The sequence below is a fragment of the Saccopteryx leptura genome, chromosome 11 (genome assembly GCF_036850995.1).
Source record: "Saccopteryx leptura isolate mSacLep1 chromosome 11, mSacLep1_pri_phased_curated, whole genome shotgun sequence".
NCBI lineage: Eukaryota > Metazoa > Chordata > Mammalia > Chiroptera > Emballonuridae > Saccopteryx > Saccopteryx leptura.
The window spans coordinates 79,143,362-79,166,294 of NC_089513.1; the positions used below are offsets into that span (position 1 = coordinate 79,143,362).

General features: G+C 57.8%; 1 protein-coding gene and 1 long non-coding RNA gene across 3 annotated transcripts in view; one reads left to right on the forward strand and one right to left on the reverse strand.

The window, feature by feature from the left end:
• ALDH5A1 (aldehyde dehydrogenase 5 family member A1) overlaps positions 1–22,933 on the forward strand; it is a 24,804-nt gene continuing 1,871 nt past the window's right edge. Inside the window, exons 1-9 of the mRNA XM_066352435.1 lie at positions 1–383; positions 4,435–4,518; positions 5,157–5,327; positions 6,615–6,731; positions 11,178–11,321; positions 12,866–13,009; positions 15,543–15,701; positions 19,057–19,226; positions 21,877–21,935. Of these exons, the coding sequence (XP_066208532.1) occupies positions 45–383; positions 4,435–4,518; positions 5,157–5,327; positions 6,615–6,731; positions 11,178–11,321; positions 12,866–13,009; positions 15,543–15,701; positions 19,057–19,226; positions 21,877–21,935 (1,387 nt within the window). The 5' untranslated portion in view covers positions 1–44. The remainder of the gene's footprint in view (positions 384–4,434; positions 4,519–5,156; positions 5,328–6,614; positions 6,732–11,177; positions 11,322–12,865; positions 13,010–15,542; positions 15,702–19,056; positions 19,227–21,876; positions 21,936–22,933) is intronic.
• The window catches only part of LOC136382994 (uncharacterized), a 17,223-nt gene continuing 7,305 nt past the window's right edge, over positions 13,016–22,933 (reverse strand). The window contains exon 3 of one of the 2 annotated variants that reach the window (XR_010747361.1): positions 13,016–13,384. This is a non-coding gene — a long non-coding RNA (uncharacterized lncRNA). Of the gene's footprint in view, positions 13,385–20,354; positions 20,640–22,933 lie in introns of those variants that run through there. The other variant, XR_010747360.1, reaches the window with a different exon arrangement.

Here is a 22,933-nt window from a genome sequence, read left to right on the forward strand (position 1 = left end):
CTTGCCTGCTTCCTGCAAACCCCGCCGCCGCCGCCGCAGGTGCCATGGCGACCTGCTTGCGGCTGCGGAGCTGCGGGGCCCCGCGCCTCCGACCCGCGCTTCCCCGAGGCCGCGGTCTCCGCCCTCACGCCGGCTGCTGGGCGCCCGGGCCGGCCCCACTCCGAGCGTACGCCCCGGGCCCGGGCGGCCTCCCCGCGGCGCTGCTGCGCACCGACAGCTTCGTGGGCGGCCGCTGGCTCCCGGCCGCCGCCGCCTTCCCGGTGCTCGACCCGGCCAGCGGCGCCGAGCTGGGCCGGGTGGCCGACTGCGGGGCGCCCGAGGCCCGCGCCGCCGTGAGCGCCGCCTACGACGCTTTCCGCAGCTGGAGGGACGTCTCGGCCAAGGTGAGTGCGCCCCGGGACCTGACCACAGTGAAGGCAGCCCGGGCTATGGGGATGCACCGCGCGGAGAGCCACACAAACAAGAAGAGACGCTCCGCAAATAAGTTCGAAGCGTGGGCTTCGTGCCAAGCGCTGTGCCAGGCGCTCCCTGGGGACGCGTCCCGCAAGCCTCGTAAAGTGCCCAGGAGGGGTGGCTGAACGCGGCGCTTGTGTAGGGGGTGGGGTTACAGCCCCTAAAACAGCCCCGGGCTGCCGGAGGCCACGCAGGACGCTGCCACCCGGCCTCCGGGAAGGCGAAGGCGGGATGAGCGCCCTGCTCTCCGGAGTGGGGTGGGCTGTAGAAAGCTTTGTGTGTGGGGAGGGGAACGCACCCGGCCGGAACAGGGAAGGACTGCCGTGAACTGCCCTAGAGGGGCTGGGGGCTGGGGGTGGGGTGTGAGAGGGGGAGACTAGAGGAAGAAGAAAACTAAGGGACCCTCCTCCTCCACTTACTGGGTGGCACCTGAGCCAGACTGTCACCTGAGCCTGGGTGACAGCCTCTCCCAGGGTGTCTGTCCTTCAGCGTCCTCCCTCTGAAGACACACGTTCAGCAAGGAATTCCAAGTGCCAGGTGGTCCTAAGTCACTCACCCAGAGACTTACTGAGCGCCTCCCTGGTGCGTGCGCTGTGGGAGCTTAGGGTGGGCAGTAAACCAGAGATTTCTGCCATTACAGGCCCCACCTGGGGTGGAGGGTCACAGGGGAATCCAACCCACAAACGTGTATATCTGAGCAGGTGAGGGTGGCAGAAGTGATGGACAGTGGGGGGCGGGCGGAGACGACGGGCCGAGGGAAGGGCAAGGCGTGATGCTAACAGCGTGGTGCTGACCGAGGGCAGGTGTGTGCATTTGCTGCCACGGAGGACCAGGGCGTGGCGGCGTACACAACCGAAGCCGGCCTCAGCTCTGGAAGCTGGAAGTCCGAGGTCAAGGTGTCCGCAGGGCTGGCTTCTCCTGAAGCCTCTCCCCCCCACGGCTCGCTGATGGCCGTCTTCTGCGTGGGTCCTCACACGGTCACCCCTCTACTTGTGGGTGTCCTGTCTTGCAAAGACACCAGCTGTGGGGGAAACAGCTGTTAGGCTTGCTCGCTTACACTCTGCCTGACTAGTGTGTGAGCACGTTGGCCGCGCCGTGTGTACGGTCTGTGGAAGGCCACGGGTGCCTGTCCTCAGGGTGGCGGATGGCGGATTGAGGAGGGGCCACTGTGAGGGGCCGTTTTTGCTGTCTGTTTGCCTGAGAAGTGGTTCCCCCTGCCCGTGTGCTCGTCCGCTGTTGCGAGACTATTAAACGGGAACGGCCCAACGCCTTCTGGCTCCACAGTTCCTCTACCATCTGCCCAAGTCCAGTGTGCACCTGCCTGGCCCCGGCCACTGGCATCACACTGGTCACATGGGTTAGAGTCCACCCTGATGACGTTATTTACCTTGTCCTCTGTCAACACCCCACCTCCACATAAGGCCACACAGTCTGAGGTGCTGGGGTCGAGATCCCAACGTCTCTTTTGGGGGACACTACCCGTCACATGGGCTTTCGTGGTGAGGGTGAGTCGTTGCCCCTGCTGGTGTCTGTGTCCGGCCTGGAGTGCTTCCTGCGCTCCGTCTCTGGGAGAAGCTTGGGGCTTCATCCAACGGCCGTTTCCTCGGGGCGTCTGTTCCCTTCTGAGCCAGGCCTCCTAGATGTCTGTCTCTGGCTTTCAGCTGCAGCACCATGGCCTGTGGCCACTGCTGTCCTGCTTGGCGCCGGGCAGCTCCGGTTGTGCTGCTGCTGTAAGAGAACGTGGTACTCCTCACAATCTCACACCTGCCGCAGACGAGAGCGTCAGAATGACCCGTGCCGCGCCGCGTGGGCAGCCCTGTAGGCAGCTGGGAGGGAGCCAGAGCCCCGTCTGCTTAAGGTGCACCTGTGCAGGTGCAGACGGCCGGAGTCAGAGGTGCGTCTTTCTTTAGAGGACTCTGTGGCTTGGGTGACCGAGACTTGCTGGGCCCATGGCTTTTTTATTGTTTTTAATGGTTTTATATAAACGAATTCCTTGTTTTTTAAAAAAAGAAAATTTTTTTTTAGAAACCATTTCTTCCATAATATTCTTAATCATCTAGTCCAGTGGTAGTCAACCTGGTCCCTCCCGCCCACTAGGGGGCGCTCCAGCTTTCATGGTGGGCGGTAGCAGAGCAACCAAAGTATAAATAAAAAGATAGATTTAACTATAGTAAGTTATTTTATAAAGATTTATTCTGCCAAACTGAGCGAAAATCTGACATAAAGTACTTGGTAAGTAACTATTATTATATGCTTTCACTTGCTGTAACTCTGCTTTATAAATTTTATAAAGTTACTTCCCTACTTTATAAATCACCATGACTGTGGAACCGGTGGGCAGTTAGAAAATTTTACTGCCCTGGCCGGTTGGCTCAGCGGTAGAGTGTCGGCCTAGCGTGCGGAGGACCCGGGTTCGATTCCCGGCCAGGGCACACAGGAGAAGCGCCCATTTGCTTCTCCACCCCTCCTCCGCGCTTACCTCTCTGTCTCTCTCTTCCCCTCCCGCAGCCAAGGCTCCATGGGAACAAAGTTGGCCCGGGCGCTGGGGATGGCTCCATGGCCTCTGCCTCAGGTGCTAGAGTGGCTCTGGTCGCAACATGGCGACGCCCAGGATGGGCAGAGCATCGCCCCCTGGTGGGCAGAGTGTCGCCCCTGGTGGGCATGCCGGGTGGATCCCAGTCGGGCGCATGCGGGAGTCTGTCTGACTGTCTCTCCCTGTTTCCAGCTTCAGAGAAATGAAAAGAAAAAAAAAAAAAAGAAAGAAAATTTTACTACTAACAGAGATACAGAAGTGGGCGGCAGGTATAAAAAGGTTGACTACCCCTGATCTAGTCTATCCTTTTATTCAACTCCCAGTATTTGGAAATATTTTTTAATTGTGGCAAAATATATCTAACAAAATCGACTGTTTCTGCCAGTTGTAAGTGTCCGGCTTGGTGGCATGGAGCACATGCTGTGTTGTGCCCAGGCCCTCTCTGTCAGTGTGTAAACCTTTCCTCATGCCTTGCACACCCCAAGTCAGGGACCAATTCATCCTGCTGGTGAGCTGTTAAAATACGGACCACACTTAATATTACGCTGAAAGAAATTCCTTAGCAGCCACAAAGCACAAGTGCCACCTGGCTGGTGGTGGCACAGTGGACAGAACGTCGACCTGGGACGCTGAGGTTCCAGGTTCAAAACCCCGAGGTCACTGGCTTGAGCGTGGGATCATAGACATGACCCCACAGTCGCTGGCTTGAACCCAAGGTTGATGGCTTGAGCAAGGGGTCGCTGGGTTGGCTGAAGCCCCCTGGTCAAGACTCGTATGAAAAACAATCAATGAACAGCTAAAGTGACACAACTACGAGTTGATGCTTCTCATCTCTCTCCCTTCCTGTCTGTTGCACAAAAAAACAAAAACAAAAAAGACAAGTGCCATAAGATTCCACTTATCTGAGGTCCCTAGAACAGTCACGTATGTAAGGACAGAAAGTAGACTGGGGGGTGGGGGAGAGTGGTGGAGTTAGGGGACAGAATTCCAGTTGTGCCAGATGGGAAGTCCTGGAGACGGAGGGTGTTGGTAGCTGCCCAACAGTGTGAGCGTAGTTAACACACCCCTGCTGCACACTTGAACGTGGCTAAGGTGGTCCATCTTACCTGACGTGCGTTTGACGGCCGTGAAACAAGAGCTGTGAAAATCAGCGTCGCCCGTGTCCGCCGTCAACAGTAAGGGCTGTTCCCACAGACGTTTCCTCCCAGCAGTGCGGCTGGCACAGCCCTGTGGACGCTCTGGGGCCCGGGTCTTCATCGCTCCAGGCCCCGGGTCTTCATCGCTCTGGGGCCCGGGTCTTCATCACTGCTTCACAGAGCAAGCTGGGCCTGCCTCTCCGCAGGGCCAAGAGCCCGGGGCTGAGGCTCGGAGAAGCTGAAGGCTGTTGAATAGCCGTCTCTCTCACGCTGGGTGTTTCGCTCGCTCTCCACCGTCTCTCTCTTTTTCAGGAAAGGAGTTCACTGCTTCGGAAATGGTACAACTTGATGATACAGCACAAGGACGATCTTGCCAAGATCATTACAGCTGAGAGTGTGAGTCCGGGGCGCTGACCCACCAGCCTGCGTGACCGCCCAGCGGTGGGGGGTTCTCAGACCAGAGCTCGGGATGCCTCCGACTTCTGGGAGGCCTTGTGGCTAAAAACATGCGGGGTCCTCACCCAATGATCAGCTGTCCACGAACGACCATGCTGGGCACAGATGTTTTCTTTTTTTTTTTCTTTTTTTTTTTGTATTTTTCTGAAGCCGGAAGCGGGGAGAGACAGTCAGACAGACTCTCGCATGCGCCCGACCAGGATCCACCTGGCACGCCCACCAGGGGCGACGCTCTGCCCATCAGGGGGCGATGCTCTGCCCCTCCAGGGCGTCGCTCTGTCGTGACCAGAGCCACTCCAGCGCCTGGGGCAGAGGCCAAGGAGCCATTCCCAGCGCCCGGGCCATCTTTGCTCCAATGGAGCCTCGGCTGCGGGAGGGGAAGAGAGAGACAGAGAGGAAGGAGGGGGGAGGGGGGGAGAAGCAGATGGGCGCTTCTCCTATGTGCCCTGGCCGGGAATCGAACCCGGGACTTCCAAACGCCAGGCCGACGCTCTACCACTGAGCCAACCGGCCAGGGCCAGGTCTTGCCTTGGATGCCCACAGTGACGATATGTCTGTCCTCTCCTGGCTGGATCTAGGGGAAGCCGCTGAAGGAGTCGGAGGGGGAGATTCTGTATTCCGCCCTCTTCCTGGAGTGGTTCTCCGAGGAAGCCCGCCGTGTCTACGGAGACATCATCTCCAGCCCTGCCAAGGACCGGCGGGTCCTCGTCCTCAAGCAGCCGCTGGGGGTGGCCGCGGTCATCACCCCGGTGAGTGGTGGGGTCAGCAGGGCCCGGGAAGCGGGGGCGTGCCCTGTCAGCTCCGTTACCGCCCGCGGTGTTCTGAGGCCTCTGTGGGGTGCAGAGCCGTGTTTCCAAGCCCTCTGTGATCGGAGGGTCGGGGTGGTGAAGGCGGCCCAGGGGCTTTTCCGACTCAGCACAACGGCCCCTTCCCAGCATTGCTGTGCGCGTCTGAAAAGATCTTCGGGGAGTTGTCGTTTTTTATAAAGACTTTAGATGTGACATGTTTTATTAAGGTGTCATCATTTTGAGAACTTCTCACATTTCCCTAAGGTTCTGTGTGTACCTGCCACGGGCACTGGGCCGGCTCTGCTGGGGCGGACGGCAGCGTCCTGGGGGTGCCCAGCTTGCTCTCGGTGACCAGACCTCCTGGACGCCCCTCCACGAGGGCCCGTGTTACCTTCTCCCTGGGGTCAGCCCGCTGGTCTCCAGACCCCGTTGCCTCCCCGCCTGGCACAGTTATAGACGGGCAGCCTGCTGCCCACGCTGACCGGGTGCACTCAGAGCTCGCGGGTTCCTCGCTGTGGGACCTGGGACAAGTCATTGAACTGCTCTGTCTCCGTGTCCCCGATCCTGCAAGTGAGGGTGACAATACCGACCTCACTGGGTTGTGGCAGGGATTCAGTTCCTCTTAATGTAACAGCTTAGAGCAGCGCCCGGCACACAACACCGCTCCACAAGGACGTGTCACAACCAATAAAGCACTGTCAACGTAGCTGCGTCCGTGTCTGCAGATACCTGCGTGGACACAGAGAGGGAAGTGGTCACTCACCTGCCATTTTCCAAAACCACCTCTGCTGCATGTCCTACCAAAGGGTCAGCACCCCACGGCCCTCGGGCCACACCCGGCCTGCTGCCTCTCTGTGAGGACAGGCTGATGGGGACACAGCCACCTGCACCGTGGTGTCTCTGCAAACTGCCCCACAGCAGCCGCGGGCTCGAGGGTCAGGGACGGAGCCTGTGTGTCCCACAGACCCTGAAGTGCTTGCGGTCAGGCCCTCCACAGAACAAGTGCCCTGACCCCTGGCCGAGATCACTGCACTATTTTAAATTCTGCAGACATCCCCCGTCTTTACCAGGCTTTGTCCCCGCCTCGTCAGGATGGCGCTGTGGTCCCCGGGGGGCTCACCTGCGTGGACCCGGGATGCTCTCCCGTCAGCTGCACGGCGGGGTTTGCTGACTGGCCACCCGACATGCTGGTGCGTGTGGGGCTGCCCTCGCCTCTCACCCCTCCTCCCCCCTCTCCCCTCTCCCCAGTGGAACTTCCCCAGTGCCATGATCACCCGCAAGGTGGGGGCCGCCCTGGCAGCCGGCTGCACTGTGGTGGTGAAACCCGCCGAGGACACGCCCTTCTCAGCCCTGGCCCTGGCCGAGGTGAGTGTGTCTGTGCCGGGCAACGCGGACGGCGGCCCCGGGGGGGTGTGTGTGTGGGGGGGGCGCTGCAGCCGCTGGAGCCTCCGCCGTCACCTCTCATGCTGGATGGCGGTGTTTTAACTCAGCAGCGATGATTCTAAGTCCGATGTTGCCCTTTTTAGACACAACAGCGGATGGGGATTTTCTGACATCTGCGGGCAGTCGTGTCTTAGGCTCCCCTAAGGATGATACCTGTCCCTCCTCTGTATAGATTAAGCAGGCAGGGCTGCGGGGAGATGGCCACACCTGGGCACTGGGCACTTTCAGAGACCTCTCTCCCTTTTCCAGTTCAACCTGCAGTCAGCTCTTGTCTTTCTCTTGTTTGAATGAAGCCCCCAATGGCTCCTCATGTCCCTCAGAGTAAAATCCAGACTTCTGCAGTGGTCCTTCAGGCCCTAAGCCCGCCCCCGTTCCCCGCCCCCCACCCTTACCTGTCACTCCGGAGCCTCTCGCACACCTGCTCCCGCTCCTCGGACCACGGCAGGCTCACCCCCGTCTCCTCCTGGGGGGAACGGTGCCCCCCCCCATATTTTAAACTAGTGACCCTGACTGTCGGCGCCGTGACCGTCCCAGACCACACTTGGCTCTGGCTGTGTGAGCCTGGCTCCCGGCACAGTCCTCAGGAAGAGCTCACGGGACAGCGTCCTGGGTCTGATGTCCGACCACGGGCCGGGCCCACGGTGCTCGTGAGTCCCTGCTGCTGGATAGAGATGTACCGACACGGGCCGGGCCCACGGTGCTCGTGAGTCCCTGCTGCTGGATAGAGATGTACCGACACGGGCCGGGCCCACGGTGCTCGTGAGTCCCTGCTGCTGGATAGAGAGTCCTGGGTCTCATGAATCCCTGCTGCTGGATAGAGATGTACCGACACAGGCCGGGCCCATGGTGCTCGTGAGTCCCTGCTGCTGGATAGAGAGTCCTGGGTCTCATGAATCCCTGCTGCTGGATAGAGATGTACCGACACGGGCCGGGCCCACGGTGCTCGTGAGTCCCTGCTGCTGGATAGAGATGTACCGACACGGGCCGGGCCCACGGTGCTCGTGAGTCCCTGCTGCTGGATAGAGATGTACCGACCACAGGCCGGGCCCACGGTGCTCGTGAGTCCCTGCTGCTGGATAGAGATGTACCGACCACAGGCCGGGCCCACGGTGCTCGTGAGTCCCTGCTGCTGGATAGAGATGTACCGACACGGGCCGGGCCCACGGTGCTCGTGAGTCCCTGCTGCTGGATAGAGATGTACCGACACGGGCCGGGCCCTCGGTGCTCGTGAGTCCCTGCTGCTGGATAGAGATGTACCGACACGGGCCGGGCCCACGGTGCTCGTGAGTCCCTGCTGCTGGATAGAGTCCTGGGTCCACGTTGGCTCTCCTGGATTGTATTAGACGTGTTCTCTGTGTTCGTGTGCCGTAAGGGGTTGCTCTTGCAGAGTCTGATGATAGGCCTGACCTGTGGTGGCGCAGTGGATGAAGCATCGACCTGGAAATGCTGAGGTCGCCGGTTCGAAACCCCGGGCTTGCCTGGTCAAGGCACATGCGGGAGTTGATGCTTCCTGCTCCTCCCCCTGTTCTCTCTCTCTCTCTCTAAGAAAATGGATAAAATCTAAAGAAAAAGTCTGACGATAGCCTACGTTTCTTGCACTAATAAGTCAGCTTGTCCTTCCTGCTTGGATCCCGAGAGCGGGTCGCCCCACTTTGTTTAAAGACGGTCGCTGCCACAGGTGTGAGGCTCGCTCAGGGCCAGCCCTGCGGGTCCCCTGTGCCCTCCGTGTGTCGGTTCGGATCCTGTTTAAACCTCTGCCGTCTTCGGGTCTGTTCTGCGCACAGGGTTCGGTTCCCGGTGTCAGGGACTCGGTTGCTGGTGCCGGATGGTCTTCGCCAGGTTCTCCCCACCTCTCGCATCTTCTCCCTCCTCCGGGACCCGGACCTGTGACGCCATCTTCTCTTTGGCGTCCGTGTTTCCTGCGGCGTTCTCTCCGTGCTGGCTCGGCCGTGGGCTCCTTCCAGTTCACGCCTCGCCTCTGAAACGAAGCTCTGGTTTCTCATTCTTCCCTGCCCCTCCCCTCTTCCCTGCCTCCCGTTCTGACTCACGCTGTTCCCTGGGGTCACGGTGCAACTTTCTTGCCATCTTTCCCCCCGGGAGGGGCGGTGCCGAGGTTTCTGTGGGCTTTCCGCTCTTTAGTCCTTGTTTCCTTCGGGTCACTTTGTACAGGACTCGACTTCCGTGTTTTCCTGAGAATGTAGCTCATTTTTCTATCCAGTTAGTTTTCCTGACCTCTTCGCAGGAGGCCTGGCTCCAGAGTTTCTCTACCTTTGTGGGGACCTTTCGGTTTCTCGCCTCCCAGGGCCCCTCCCCTGTCGCTCTGTCCCCAGCGGCATCACCACCACCCCCCCCCCCATGCCTGGAGTCCTGACATCCCTGCACTCACGCTGTTCACGGTGTCGGGTGTTTGGGCGGCTGTCCCAGGAGCACCCGTGGGCTGTGTGGGCTGCCCTGCCATCTGCTCCTCCCACGGCCCCGTCTTCTGCACGAGAGGCAGCAGGCGCTCCCGGCTGTCGGGGGGGGGGGGGGGCCACGCCTACTCTTAATTTGCCATTAGTGGAGAGAGCTCATCAGCGTGTGTTGGGGTGTCTCAGCCCACCCACAGTGCTGTCAGGCAGTGACGCCTGGGGGTGCTCACCTGGACCCACAGTGCTGTCAGGCAGCGACGCCTGGGGGTGCTCACCTGGACCCACGGTGCTGGGCAGCGACACCCGGGGGTGCTCACCTGGACCCACGGTGCTGGGCAGCGACACCCAGGGGTGCTCACCTGGACCCACGGTGCTGGGCAGCGACACCCAGGGGTGCTCACCTGGACCCACAGTGCCGGGCAGCGACACCCAGGGGTGCTCACCTGGACCCACGGTGCCGGGCAGCGACGCCCAGGGTGCTCACCTGGACCCACGGTGCCGGGCAGGACCCACAGTGCCGGGCAGCGACACCCAGGGGTGCTCACCTGGACCCACGGTGCCGGGCAGCAACGCTTGGGGTGCTCACCTGGACCCACGGTGCCGGGCAGCGACGCCCAGGGGTGCTCACCTGGACCCACGGTGCCGGGCAGCGACGCCCGGGGTGCTCACCTGGACCCACAGTGCCGGGCAGTGACACCCAGGGGTGCTCACCTGGACCCACGGTGCCGGGCAGCGACGCCCGGGGTGCTCACCTGGACCCACAGTGCCGGGCAGCGACACCCAGGGGTGCTCACCTGGACCCACGGTGCCGGGCAGCAACGCTTGGGGTGCTCACCTGGACCCACGGTGCCGGGCAGCAATGCTCAGGGTGCTCACCTGGACCCACGGTGCCGGGCAGCGACACCCAGGGGTGCTCACCTGGACCCATTGGTGAGCCCACAGGCCCCTCCTCCTTTTCAGAACCAGTACCATAGCTGGACCAGCCCAGTGGTTATTGATATGACTACAGACGTCCTCTGCAGTCTCCTCAAGCCTCAGGGAACTTCGGGGACGAGGCTCCTCCCTCAGGCCCGGGAGGCACGGGGCACAGCCAGGCTTTGCAGATTCGCTCCCTGTCCGGGGACTTAAAACGTAACAGAAGGGCTGACGAGCAAGAAAGCCAATGCAGGGGGCCATGCGGTCAGTGTCCTCAGCCAGCCAGGGACCGAGTACAGGAGGCTTCCGGGCACGGCCCCTCGTCCAGTCATGGGCCGGCACGTGTCCACACTGGAGGCAGGTCCGAGCCGGATGCCGGGTGCTCGTGTCACCAGGACACGGCACCCTCCAGTGTGGTCAACGGTGTCTGTGCCGTTTGAGGGGGCAGAAGGCTGGCTCCCTCTTACGAGGGGACGCAGGGGCTCAGACACGCGCCCGCCTCTTCCGGCCACCAGTCCGATCTGGGCAGTAGGCTCCCCGTTGATGGGGTTCACAGGCTGCGCCGTATCCCAGAGAGTCTGCGGAAATAGCAGGGGTTCGGGCTGGGGTGGGGGCTGGCCTCCTGCGGGGCTGTGCTGGGGTCGCCCCACGTCCCCGCCAGGCCTGCCGCCCTCACTCCCACAGGGGTCACCTGCACACAGTCGGTGCTCAGGGAGGGCTCTCGCCATGTGGTCCCGGGATCCCAAGCATGAACGCCCCTGGGATTATCCTTAGGAAAGAAACCCAAGGTTGGTTTTCTTTCTTTCTCTTTTAACAGAAGGCGGCACTGAAACTTGTACTAAGAAGTTTTATCTGAACGATGTGTCAGGACACAGTGATGTCACACGGGCGCGCGCCAGCATCTTGCTTTAGTTCCAAACATGTTCTGATCCCGCCCCCCAAGTCCTTGTCGCGGTTTCCATTACTTTTTGGACTAAAACAGCGATCTCTTTCTCTTTTCTGCGCTCTCACGTGCTGCCCCGTGCGCGCTGTGTTCTGCCCACAGCTCTCGGACCAGGCGGGAATCCCCCCCGGGGTCTGCAACGTGGTGCCCTGCTCCCGGAACAACGCCAGGGTCGTGGGGGAGGCGCTCTGCACTGACCCTCTGGTCTCCAAGATCTCCTTCACGGGCTCCACGGCCACCGGGAAGGTGCGTGACTCGGGAGAGCGCTCGCTCTGAGGTTTTCTCTTCCTCGCGGTGTGGGAAAGCACCGCTTCTCCCGCTCACTGCCTGTGGGGCAACGCCTGGCAGAGCGGTAAAGGCACCGGTAGCCTGACCAGGCGGTGGCACAGTGGATAGAGCGTAGAACTGGGACACGGAGGACCCAGGTTCGAAACCCCGAGGTCACTGGCTTGAGTGTGGACTCATCTGGCTTGAGCAAGGCTCACCAGCTTGAGCCCAAGGTCGCTGGCTTGAGCAAGGGGTCACTTGCTCTGCTGTAGCCCCCCGGTCAAGGTACATATGAGAAAGCAATCAATGAACAACTAAGGAGCTGCAACGAAGAATTGATGCTTCTCATCTCTCTCCTTTCCTGTCTGTCTGTCCCTCTCTGTTCCTCTCTCTGTCTCTGTCACACACACACACACACACACACACACACACACACACACACACAGGCACCTGCAAATGCAGCGATGCCAAGCCAGCCTCCAGAGCGGTTGTGGGTGGTGGTCCTTGCTGTGACGTGACGTAGGTTCCTAGCTGACAAAAGAAATCCAAGAGGAGCTGGTGGTGGAGGTGAAGGGGCGAGGGCTGGCCGTCGCATCTCAATTCTGGAACGCGAGTTTCTCGTGTGATCCAGAATTAAAGAGACCCAGAAACATCCCACCATGAGCATTGAAATGGATGTCTCAGAAGTGACCGGGACCATATTTAGTATAAGGGTTCTTACAGAAACAAAGGGGACGTTTTAAATATTCAAAAGAGCAAAAAAGGCAGATAGAACAAGTTTTTATTTATGGTATCTGCCTCCAAACATATTATCGGTGGTAAACTATGGGTTCTGGGATTCTGGGTGATTTTATCTCTATGATTTTTAAGCGTATGATATAAATTTTTTTTATTTATTTATGTGAAAGGAGGGGAGGCAGAGAGACAGACTCCCACATGCTCCCCAACCACTCAGCAGCCCCCATCTGGGGCCATGCTCGCAACCGAGCTATTTTTAGTGCCTGAGGTAGAGGCTCCACAGAGCCGTCCTCAGCGCCCGGGGACAATGCACTCCACCAACTGAACCATGGCTGCGGGAGGAGAAGGGGGAGGGAGAAGGGTGGAGAAGCAGATGAGCGCTTCTCCTGTGTGCCCTGACTGGGAATCTCACCCAGGACATCCATACACCAGGCTGACGCTCTACCACTGAGCCAACCGGCCAGGGCCTAAGCCTGTGATAGGACTTCTGGAACAGGCGATGCACTTAGGTGGTTCAGAAGTCAAGACCACGTGAACGCATCACACTGGGACACCTCGCCCCACCCTCCACCCTCCCACTTACTAATGGTGATCACTTTTAGTTTCTTGCTACCTTCCAGGGTTTCCTGGTCACATGCGAGCAAGGATGAAGATACATGCTTGCTTTCCCCCTTTCCTACCCCAGTACCGTCACCCCTACCCCCGGGCGCTGGGCGTGTTTTGGAGCGGGCTCTCCGGCCCTGGGGGCTGCCTCCCCACGCCTGGCTCCTGTCCTCCGCTCACAGGTGCTACTGCGTCTGGCCGCCGACTCCGTGAAGAGGGTGTCCATGGAGCTGGGCGGCCACGCCCCGTTCATTGTATTCGACAGTGCTGACGTGGACCAGGCCGTGGCCGGGGCCATGGCATCGAAGTTCAGGAACGCTGGGCAGGTGAGTCCTGTGGCGTGTTCCGGGCTGTGTGTGTGTGTGTCTTACAGAGATCCCGACGCCTTCGTCTCCTGGAAGGAGACTGTGGGGTTCCTTCTGCGTTCCGTTCTTTCTTCCTTCGCTTTTCAGCAAACACTCGGGGTGTGCCCGCTCTGTGCCAGGGGTGATGCGAGGCATAGAAGCTCCCAAGGGAAGTGTCCCTGGCTTCAAGGAGTGTCCTGGACCGCAGAGGGCTTTCAGTCAGCATGCTCCCGCCTTTCCCCTGCTCTCTGCACCTGCTGGCCGTCCGCGTTCCCCCGCCGGGCTTGTCTGTACCCCACTGGCGGCGGCATCTCAGACCCAGCACAGCCTGAGTCGCTGGCGTCTGAGGCGCACGGTCTTAAGGAAAGAAGGGAGGAAGATGTTGAGATGGTGCCTTGAAAAACTCAAAACCCCGTGTCCTGGGACTCCCACTTCCCGAGGGGGAGGGGCGTGATAGGCACCCACTGCGGGGTGCCCACCCAGGGCCAGCAGTGCGCCCACGGGAGTCCAGGTTGTCACGGGGAGAGTAACCCATCTGGGCTCACAGGTGCCTTTACAGGAAAACCTGCCACGTTAGAGCCGGCGGGCCCTTCGCAGTGAGTGGATACAAACCCTGCATTTTACGATGAGGGTGTGAAACTCTAGGAAGACTGACTGACTCGAGGTCACACGTCCTCAGGTCACGATCCCAACTCCGCTGAGGAGCTTAGGGCTGTGAACCTGGGTCCTGTCTCCCGGTTCTCTGCAAGCTGTTGCCAGCATCCTGGCTTTCTTACAGAATGTTCTTCAGCACTTTGTTGTATACTGTAGGACCTTCAAGAAGCAGTTTGAAATGCATCCCAGAAACACAGTGGAAATCTCCTGAATCTTCCTTCAGGAGATGGAATGTGTAACAAGTCTACCTTAAATAGTTTTTATCCTTGTTTTGGCCTTTGGTGCTTAGTTTTTTTCCTAAATAGGCTTGCTGTTTTAGAACAGGCTGTTTCCTGTTAGAAACACAAAATGCCAACAATGTGGGTAACCTTCAGAGTTTTACTGTATTGCTCACAAAAATTAGGGGATATTTCAAAATTAATACTCCAGGACTTTCCGCCTTGTGTCTAGTGCATTTTCCACCAATGGAATAAGAGTTGGTTTTGCATCTCATTTGCATAATCACACAAGTTTCTTTGACTTGTCGTTTGCTTTTCTGATGCTCTTGTTTAATTTTAAAAAATCAAATGCTTTTTTATTTAATTGCTTCATGTTCGTTTTGAAATATTCCCTAATTTTTGTGAACAGCTTATAATGTAACAACTCTGGGAGGTGTTGCTTTTAGCCACCAAAAATGTACAGGACACGTTATCCACACACTTGTTCCCACACGAGAAATACACAATTAAGGGGGGAAAAGGTAAAAGAAAGAAAAACCTGACCAGGTGGTGGCACAGTGGATAGAGCGTTGACCTGGGACACAGAGGACCCAGGTTTGAAGCCCCAGGGTCGCTGGTTTGAACGTGGGCTCACCAGCTTGAGCCCAAGGTCGCTGGCTTGAGCAAGGGGTCACTGGCTTAGGCTGGAAACCCCCCCCCACACACACACACACACACAAGGCACATATGAGAAAGCAATCGATGAACAACTAAGGTGCCACAATGAAGAACTGATGCTTCTTATATTTCTCCCTTCCTGTCTGTCTGTCCCTGTCTGTCTGTCTCTCTGCCAAAACAAAAACAAACACAAGGCCCTGGCCAGTTGGCTCAGTGGTAGAGCGTCAGCCTGGCGTGCGGAAGTCCTGGGTTCGATTCCCGGCCAGGGCACACAGGAGAGGCGCCCATCTGCTTCTCCACCCCTCCCCCTCTCCTTCTTCTCTGTCTCTCTCTTCCCCTCCTGCAGCCGAGGCTCCATTGGAGCAAAATATGGCCCGGGCGCTGGGGATGGCTCCTTGGCCTCTGCCCCAGGTGCTAGAGTGGCTCTGGTCGGGACAGAGCGACGTCCTGGATGGGCAGAGCATCGCCCCCTGGTGGGTGTGCCGGGTGGATCCCGGTCGGGCGCATGCGGGAGTCTGTCTGACTGCCTCCCTGTTTCCAGCTTCAGAAAAATACAAAAACAAACAAAAAAACACAAAAAGGTGTATCAGTGATAACTGTATTTCTTGTAATATGGTTATATTTTATCATTTAAAAATATTAGGTTTAATAGGAAAAATAAGCCAGGGGCCTTTCCATAATTGAGGCTGATGTGGAAAGTGTCCATTTCGCAGTGTCAGACCAGCCATCGAGGGGAGGTTCACGCCCGAGGCCGCAGCACCAGCCCCTCAGGGCACCACACGGGGCGGAGAGAAGTGAGCCCCTGCTCAGAGGCTTACCTTTAGGACAAGCCCACCTGGGATGAGAGACTGCAGGCTGGCCGCCCGGAGGCCAGGGGCCCGGGTGTGTTTGGCCCTGAGGGTAGCGTCTGCCGCATGTCTCTGTGTCTGGGCTGGGCGGGGAGCTGCCCACGCTCTGTCCACCTGGGTTTCTTCTCCTCTGTCCAGACGTGCGTCTGCTCAAACCGCTTCCTGGTACAAAGGGGCATCCACGACTCCTTTGTGAAGAAGTTTGCGGAGGCCATAAAAACCAGCCTGCGCCTGGGGAACGGATTCGAGGCGAGCACCACGCAAGGCCCGCTCATCAACGAGAAGGCCGTGGAAAAGGTGGGTCGTCCACTGTCAGGGCCGTTTCGCGGTTGTGCGGTCACAGGCGGAGCTAGCGCAGGCGCTTTGGGGAGGTGCCCAGTGGAAACACGGAGAAGCTGGAAAAAGGAAGTTTCTGCCCGCATCTGTGCGTCCTGTGGCCTCGTCTGGTCCTAGCTTTCCCGTCTCGGCCTTGACACTGAGCCCCTGCTGCTCCCTATGTCTTCTCTGATGGTGGCCATAATTCCACCCCTCGCTGCTTCAGGAATTACTGTATCTCCCCATGTATAAGATGCACCTTTTCCCGAAAAATTTGGGGTCTGAAAACTGGGTGCATCTCATACAGAGGTGGTAGTTTTTTTACTTACATTTCCCGCTTTTTTGCGTGGGTGAGGGGTTGTATGGATTTTCTGATGAATAAAACCTGAGTTCAATAACTTGGTGCAGCCCTGGCCGGTTGGCTCAGTGGTAGAGCGTCGGCCTGGCGTGCAGAAGTCCCGGGTTCGATTCCCAGCCAGGGCACACAGGAGAGCACCCATCTGCTTCTCCACCCCTCTCCCTCTCCTTCCTCTCTGTCTCTCTCTTCCCCTCCTGCAGCCGAGGCTCCATTGGAGCAAAGATGGCCCGGGCGCTGGGGATGGCTCCTTGGCCTCTGCCCCAGGCGCTGGAGTGGCTCTGGTCACGGCAGAGCGACCCCCCGGAGGGGCAGAGCATCGCCCCCTGGTGGGCAGAGCGTCGCCCCCTGGTGGGCGTGCCGAGTGGATCCCGGTCGGGCGCATGCGGGAGTCTGTCTGACTGTCTCACTCGTTTCTAGCTTCAGAAAAATACAAAAAAAATAAAAAATAAAAATAAAAAAATAACTTGATGCAATACATTCCCCCCCCTCCAAAGTTTCTGGCCCAAAAATTAAGGTGTGTCTTATACGTGGGGAAATATGGTAGCATCTCAAAAAGCAAGGTTGTTTCATTTCCGCGACACCTGAAAGGAAGGAAGACCATCTTTGTTTCTGAGACTGTTGGGGTTCAGCTGGAATTCTGGGAGAACCTGACACAGGCCTCGTGGAGGTGAGACGCCAGCCAATCCCTGAGGCCACGTCCAGGACCTGGCGATGGCCGTGGGGAAGGGAGCTACTTGTAGAAAATTTGTTCAAAAACTCCCAGTCTAGACGACTAGCAAGGTGAGATTTCTCTCCTTGTCCTGCTGTTTCTTTTTTTTTTTTTAATTGTCCTTTTTAGAGTTGCTGACAAGGAACTTCCTTGTAATACAAACACCCAGTATGCTCCCTAATAAGTCTCTACTAATAGAGAAGATTGTAATGGAATCATTTAAATCTGACAGAAGGTGGAAGCTGGAGATTGTGTGGGGCAGAGCTGGCCAGAGGGGGGCACAGCTAGCCTCCTGGTGTCACCTGAGGGTCAGCATGGCCACAGGGCGACTGGTGACCTGCCTGTGAGGCCTGAGGGTTTACGGTTCCATTGCTACCTCTGGCATTCCTGAGGTGACTTTGGACTCTGGGGGCACACCCAGCCAGTGAGAACGGTGTGGGTCTGTGCATCCCAGCATGGTGAGCCTTCAACCAGGACGGACGCTGGGCCGGCCCGAGGGAGTGGACGGTGCCTTCAATGGGGCAGAGCAGAGGTTGGGAAGCTTTTTGGCTGAGAGAGCCATGAACGCCACATATTTTAAAATGCAATTCCATGAGAGCCATACAACGACCCATGTACATTAGGCATTATCCAATAAAAATTTGGTGTTGTCCCGGAGGACAGCTGTGATTGGCTCCAGCCACCTGCAACCATGAACATGAGCGGTAGGAAATGGATTGTAACACATGAGAATGTTTTATATTTTTAACGTTATTTTTTTTTATTAGAGATTTGTCTGTGAGCCAGATGCAGCCATCAAAAGAGCCACATCTGGCTCAAGAGCCATAGGTTCCCGACCCCTGGGGCAGAGGCTGGGCTCTGGCGCTGGTTCTTCTTGTTCTTGCCAAAGTGAAGATGCTGACGTCCCTCTCTAGAGGGCGCTGCTTCCCAGGACTTCAGGCAGCAGTTGAAGAATTTCTTTTCTTGGTGGAGATTCAGTAGCAGTTTGTCTGAAAACAATCTATTGTGTTGGCTTTAGTGGATACACAGTAACAGACAGACTGAATTCCAGGGGGTGGACTGCCTGTCACATTGAAGACGACGAGAAGAGAGCAGAGCGGTTTCTAGCGGAGGCCACCGTGCCACCCCTAAACTAATCAACGCGGTCCTCACGAGGACCAGGAAGGACCTGACAGGAGGGGACTCGCAGAAAAGCTGGCCCTCAGGAGCAGACGGGTCACCGCAGGAAGGGACTTCTCAGGCTCCGTGTCCTCCACGAGTGCGGAGAAGACAGGGCACCTGTTGTCACACAGAGGTGGCTTCCACGGAAAGGAAGCAGTGGGAATCAGAAAGAGTTTGTAGAAGTCAGACACGTGACGGCCAGAATGTTTTAAATTAGGGGCACGGCAAAAGCAAGGAGATGTCTTAGAATTTAAAGCAAAAGACAGATGAAAAACAGGGGAAATGCAGGAAGGCAAAGGGGATGAGTCAGAGGTGAGGGAGAGCCGTGAGTGACAGGAGTTGTACAAGAAGACTAGGGAAGAGGGAGGAAAGGGCACTAAAGTCAACACTGGGAAACAGCGTCTTAGAGCTGGGAGGGCAGTTCTTCAGACTGCAAGACGGTCCCCGCGGTCAAGTGGCGTGAATGAAAGGAAAGACCCAGATAGAGTCTAAGAGTTTAGAGTGTCAGGAACGTAAAAGATGATTCTAGCAGCCGGCAGAGGGCAGAGCCACCCACAGAGAAGTGGGGAGCGTTGGTGGGCTGGACTTCTCACCAAGAGCTCTGGGTGGGGTAGAGCCGTGCACTCTCGTGTGGAGGGGAGATGCTGGGTTGAAGTGCCAGCTCCAGCTGACCCTCGGTGCCCATCAGACACGCAGTCCAGAAGCCCAGACCGTACAGTGCGGCCACTGTGCTCTCCTCGGCTACTGGTGGAGAGCATATCAGAACAGAGTCCAGGAGGAGGACGCCGTGGGGTCCCAGGTCCTGGAACTCACCCAGGAGTGCAGAGAGCAAAGCCCAGGACAACAGCTGAGCGTCAGGCCTGGACAGACCGGTCAGCAGTGAGGTCAGACGTCACAGAGCATGGAGGGAGGGGGGCACTGTGCCCTCAGATGACCTCCATCTGCAAATGTGGTTCCTTCCACCTGAAGGGACTAGGCTACCTTGTTTTCAAACTGTTTGAGGAAGAAAGCGAGCCAGTGACAGTTTTCTGCCGTTGACATGTTCTGAGAGATTCTTCAAGGTCTCCTTAACCTGCTTTTCCAAGAACTCTCTCGTTCTCGTCTCACAGGTGGAGAAACACGTGAGTGACGCGGTTTCCAAAGGGGCCACCATCGTGACAGGCGGGAAGCGCCATCAACTGGGAAAGAATTTCTTTGAGCCCACCCTGCTCAGCAATGTCACCCGGGACATGCTCTGCTTGCGTGAGGAGACTTTTGGGCCTCTGGCACCTGTTATCAAGTAAGATCATCCCGCTGGTGGCCAGACCCAAGGGTGGGGAGAAAAAGGAAACCCAGAGACATCCAGCTCACGTTCGACGGTCAGGGAGGGGGCGGCCGGCTCACGTGCTGCGGTCAGGCCTGGCGGTCGGAGGGGGCAGCCAGCTCACGTGCTGCGGTCAGGCCTGGCGGTGGGGGCAGGGGGGGGCAGTCAGGCCTGGCGGTGGGAGGAGGCGGCCGGCTCACGTGCTGCGGTCAGGCCTGGCGGTCGGAGGGGGCAGCCAGCTCACGTGCTGCGGTCAGGCCTGGCGGTGAGAGGGGGCGGTGGGCTCACGTGCTGCGGTCAGGCCTGGCGGTGGGGGCAGGGGGGGGCAGTCAGGCCTGGTGGTGGGAGGGGGCGGTCAGGCCTGGTGGTGGGAGGGGGCGGTCAGGCCTGGTGCTGAGAGGGGGCCGTGGGCTCACGTGCTGCGGTCAGGCCTGGCGGTGGGGGCAGGGGGGGGCAGTCAGGCCTGGTGGTGGGAGGGGGCGGTCAGGCCTGGTGCTGAGAGGGGGCGGTGAGCTCACGTGCTGCGGTCAGGCCTGGCGGTGGGGGCAGGGGGGGGGCAGTCAGGCCTGGTGGTGGGAGGGGGCAGCCAGCTCACGTGCTGCGGTCAGGCCTGGCGGTGGGGGCAGGGGGGGGCAGTCAGGCCTGGCGGTGGGAGGGGGCAGCCAGCTCACGTGCTGCGGTCAGGCCTGGCGGTGGGGGCAGGGGGGGGCGGTCAGGCCTGGTGCTGAGAGGGGGCGGTGAGCTCACGTGCTGTGCTGCGGTCAAGTGGGAGGGACATGCAGAGGGCTATGCTATATCGATACATCTATGATTTTTTAAAATTTGTTATTTCCTACTTAAGACTACAAAATTGACCAGATTCTTTTTTTTTTTTGATTAATTTTAATTGGGTGACATTAATAAATCAGGGTACATATGTTCAGAGAAAACATCTCTAGGTTATTTTGACATTTGCTTATGCTGCATTCCCATCACCCAAAGTCCAATTATCTTTCGTCCCCTTCTAACTGGTTTTCTTTGTGCTCCTCCCCTTCCCCAACCCCCTCCCTCTCCCCCCCACCCTGTAACCCCCACACTCTTGTCCATGTCTCTGAGTCTCATTTTTATGTCCCACCTATGTATGGAATCATATAGTTCTTAGTTTTTTCTGATTTACTTATTTTGCTCAGTATAATGTTATCAAGATTCATCCATGTTGTTGTAAATGATCCGATGTCATCATTTCTTATGGCTGAGTAGTATTCCATAGTATATATGTACCAAAGCTTTTTAATTCACTCTTCCTCTGACGGACACTTTTGACCAGATTCTTAACTTATGTCTTGCTTTCTGCTGAACTCATTTTCCTTCTTCTTGGAGCACATCCTTGAAGAGCTCTCTCACGGGAATCTGTGGGAGATGAACTTTCTGTGACCTTACATGACCAATTCACAGTGGTCCCTCGTCTATTGCAGGGGTTAGGTTCCAGAATCTCCAGCCACAGGTGAAGATTCACAAAGTAGCAACCTTTTATTTTATATATATATATGTGTGTGTGTGTGTGTGTGTGTGTATTTAAGGCTTTATAAACCCTCCACACACTCTTATAAACCTTTCCCACACTGTTATTAACCTTTCCCACACTTATTTTACCACAAAAATAATTAAAATAATAAATACATAAAAATACCTATATACCACAAAATCTCACGACATAGCGAAAAATCTGCAATACAGTGAGACTGTGAAAAGCGAAGTGCGATATGGCGACCATCTCACGTTTTAAGTAACTGATAGTTTAGCTGGATAAAATTCCACCCTCGGCACTCCTCTGTCCGCTCACCTCCAGGGCTGTTACTCAGGGAGCTGAGTCCGGTTCCTGCCAATCCCACGTCTTCTTTTTTCTCTGGAGACTTTTGAAAGTTCTCGTGGTCTCTGACGTCCTGAGATTTTACGGGTGTGGAACACCGGGAGCATTTTCCTTCTGACGTGTTCATGTCTTCCTTTTGTGTCTAAAGCGCGTGTCTAGTTCTGGGAGATTTCCGGTTGTTTCCCGAATGTTTGTCTCCCTGCCCCTGTCCTTTTCCAGCCTGGTCAGAAGTCCGTCACAGAGACGCGTCCACTCCCCTCCTCTGGAGCCTCTTGTTGTTCCCGCCCTCTCGTCCTCCGTTCCTGCGCCCCCCCCCCCCGCCCAGATTCAGCCCTGTCCTCGCCCGCCCACTCGGCCCCCCAGCCCCTGCCCCCACGCTCTGAACCACAGCGTAGGTAGAGCCCACGTGGGGACCCCAGGCCCGCCTCCTCTGGACGGCCTTCCTGCACTGGTCAGTGCTAGAGCCGTGGTCACACCTGGAACGTAGTCTCAGCAGACCACAAGCTCAGGGATTCTTTCTGAGGCGTCTTGTTGTGGGACGCCGGGGTCTGCCCGCTCGTCTCCTGCTCTCTGGGAGAGAAGGGCTGGGCGATGTGGCACACTGGCCTCCAATGCCCAGTCACCGCAGCGAGGGGCGCTGAGCCGTGCCCTGGGACCTCTTTGCAGAACTCTTAGCTTATCTCGTGCCGTTACTGGGGCAGCGAACCAGGAGGAGAGACAGCTGGTTTTCTCTGCGGCCCCCAAGAGTCCACTGATGACCCGTATTAACTCTGGCAGGTTCGACACAGAGGAGGAGGCTGTGGAGATCGCCAATGCGACCGACGTGGGGTTGGCAGGTAGGTGTGTCCGTCCTGGCTCCGGGGCAGTCACGCCGTTTCTCAAGCTGATGCTGGCGTTTGCCTGCTGGACGCCACTCTGGGTTTGGGGGATACTTGGGGGCTCGCCTGTTGCTCCCTGAGGGGCAGGGGCAGGTTTGTGTGGCTTTCGCTCTCCTGCTGCGTCCCAATGCACCCTGGAGCATTCATCAAAATGAGCAGAGAGGGAGGTCATTCTCTGGTCAGTTTTTACCTTCACAGAATGTCACCGGGACCCAGGTGGGTCGGCCCTCCCCCTTTCCCGGGGAGGGTCTGGAATGTGTAAATCATTTGCTCTAAGCGTCCTTGGTCGCGGAAGATAAGACCTTGTGATTTCTTATCTGACTGTATATGCCTCGGTTTCCCCACTGCACATGCCAAGGAACTTCCCTAGCTTCCCACTGCCCTGCGTCAGCACTGTGCACCCCACCACCCCGGCCGAGTTATCTGCGCACAGGTGCACTCAGCAAACCTATTATAGCGCCCATGGGGTGTGAGCGGGAGGAAGACACGGAGGCAGAGGTCCAGCTCTGGCTGCTAGGAGCGCCCCCTGCAGGCGAGAGGCCCACAATGCCAGGGGAAGCACTTGGGTGCCATGATGGTCGCGAACCCCATGCTCCTGCACAGAGCTACCAGGGTCTGGGGTCAGCTGTGTGCACAGTGGCTCCGGACCGACGCTGAGCTCAGTGTCCCTTTCTTCCCAGCACGATGGGATGAGGGCGGAGGGAGCCACGCCCTGGACACGTCATTGATGTAGGCATGATTCCGACAGTGCAGAGATGGGAGGAGAGAGGTTCTGGGCGGACGGGGTGGGGGTGGGGGCGTGGGGGGCTTAAGGAGAAAGAAAGGGAAGGGAGGAATCAGTCCAGGAGCTTGGAGGGATGGAAGGTGGCGCTGAAAGCCACCTGTGAGCACTTGGGTCTGACACTCAGAGGAACCTTATCTCACAGACCACGAGGGGTCCCCGGGGGGAGGGGGGG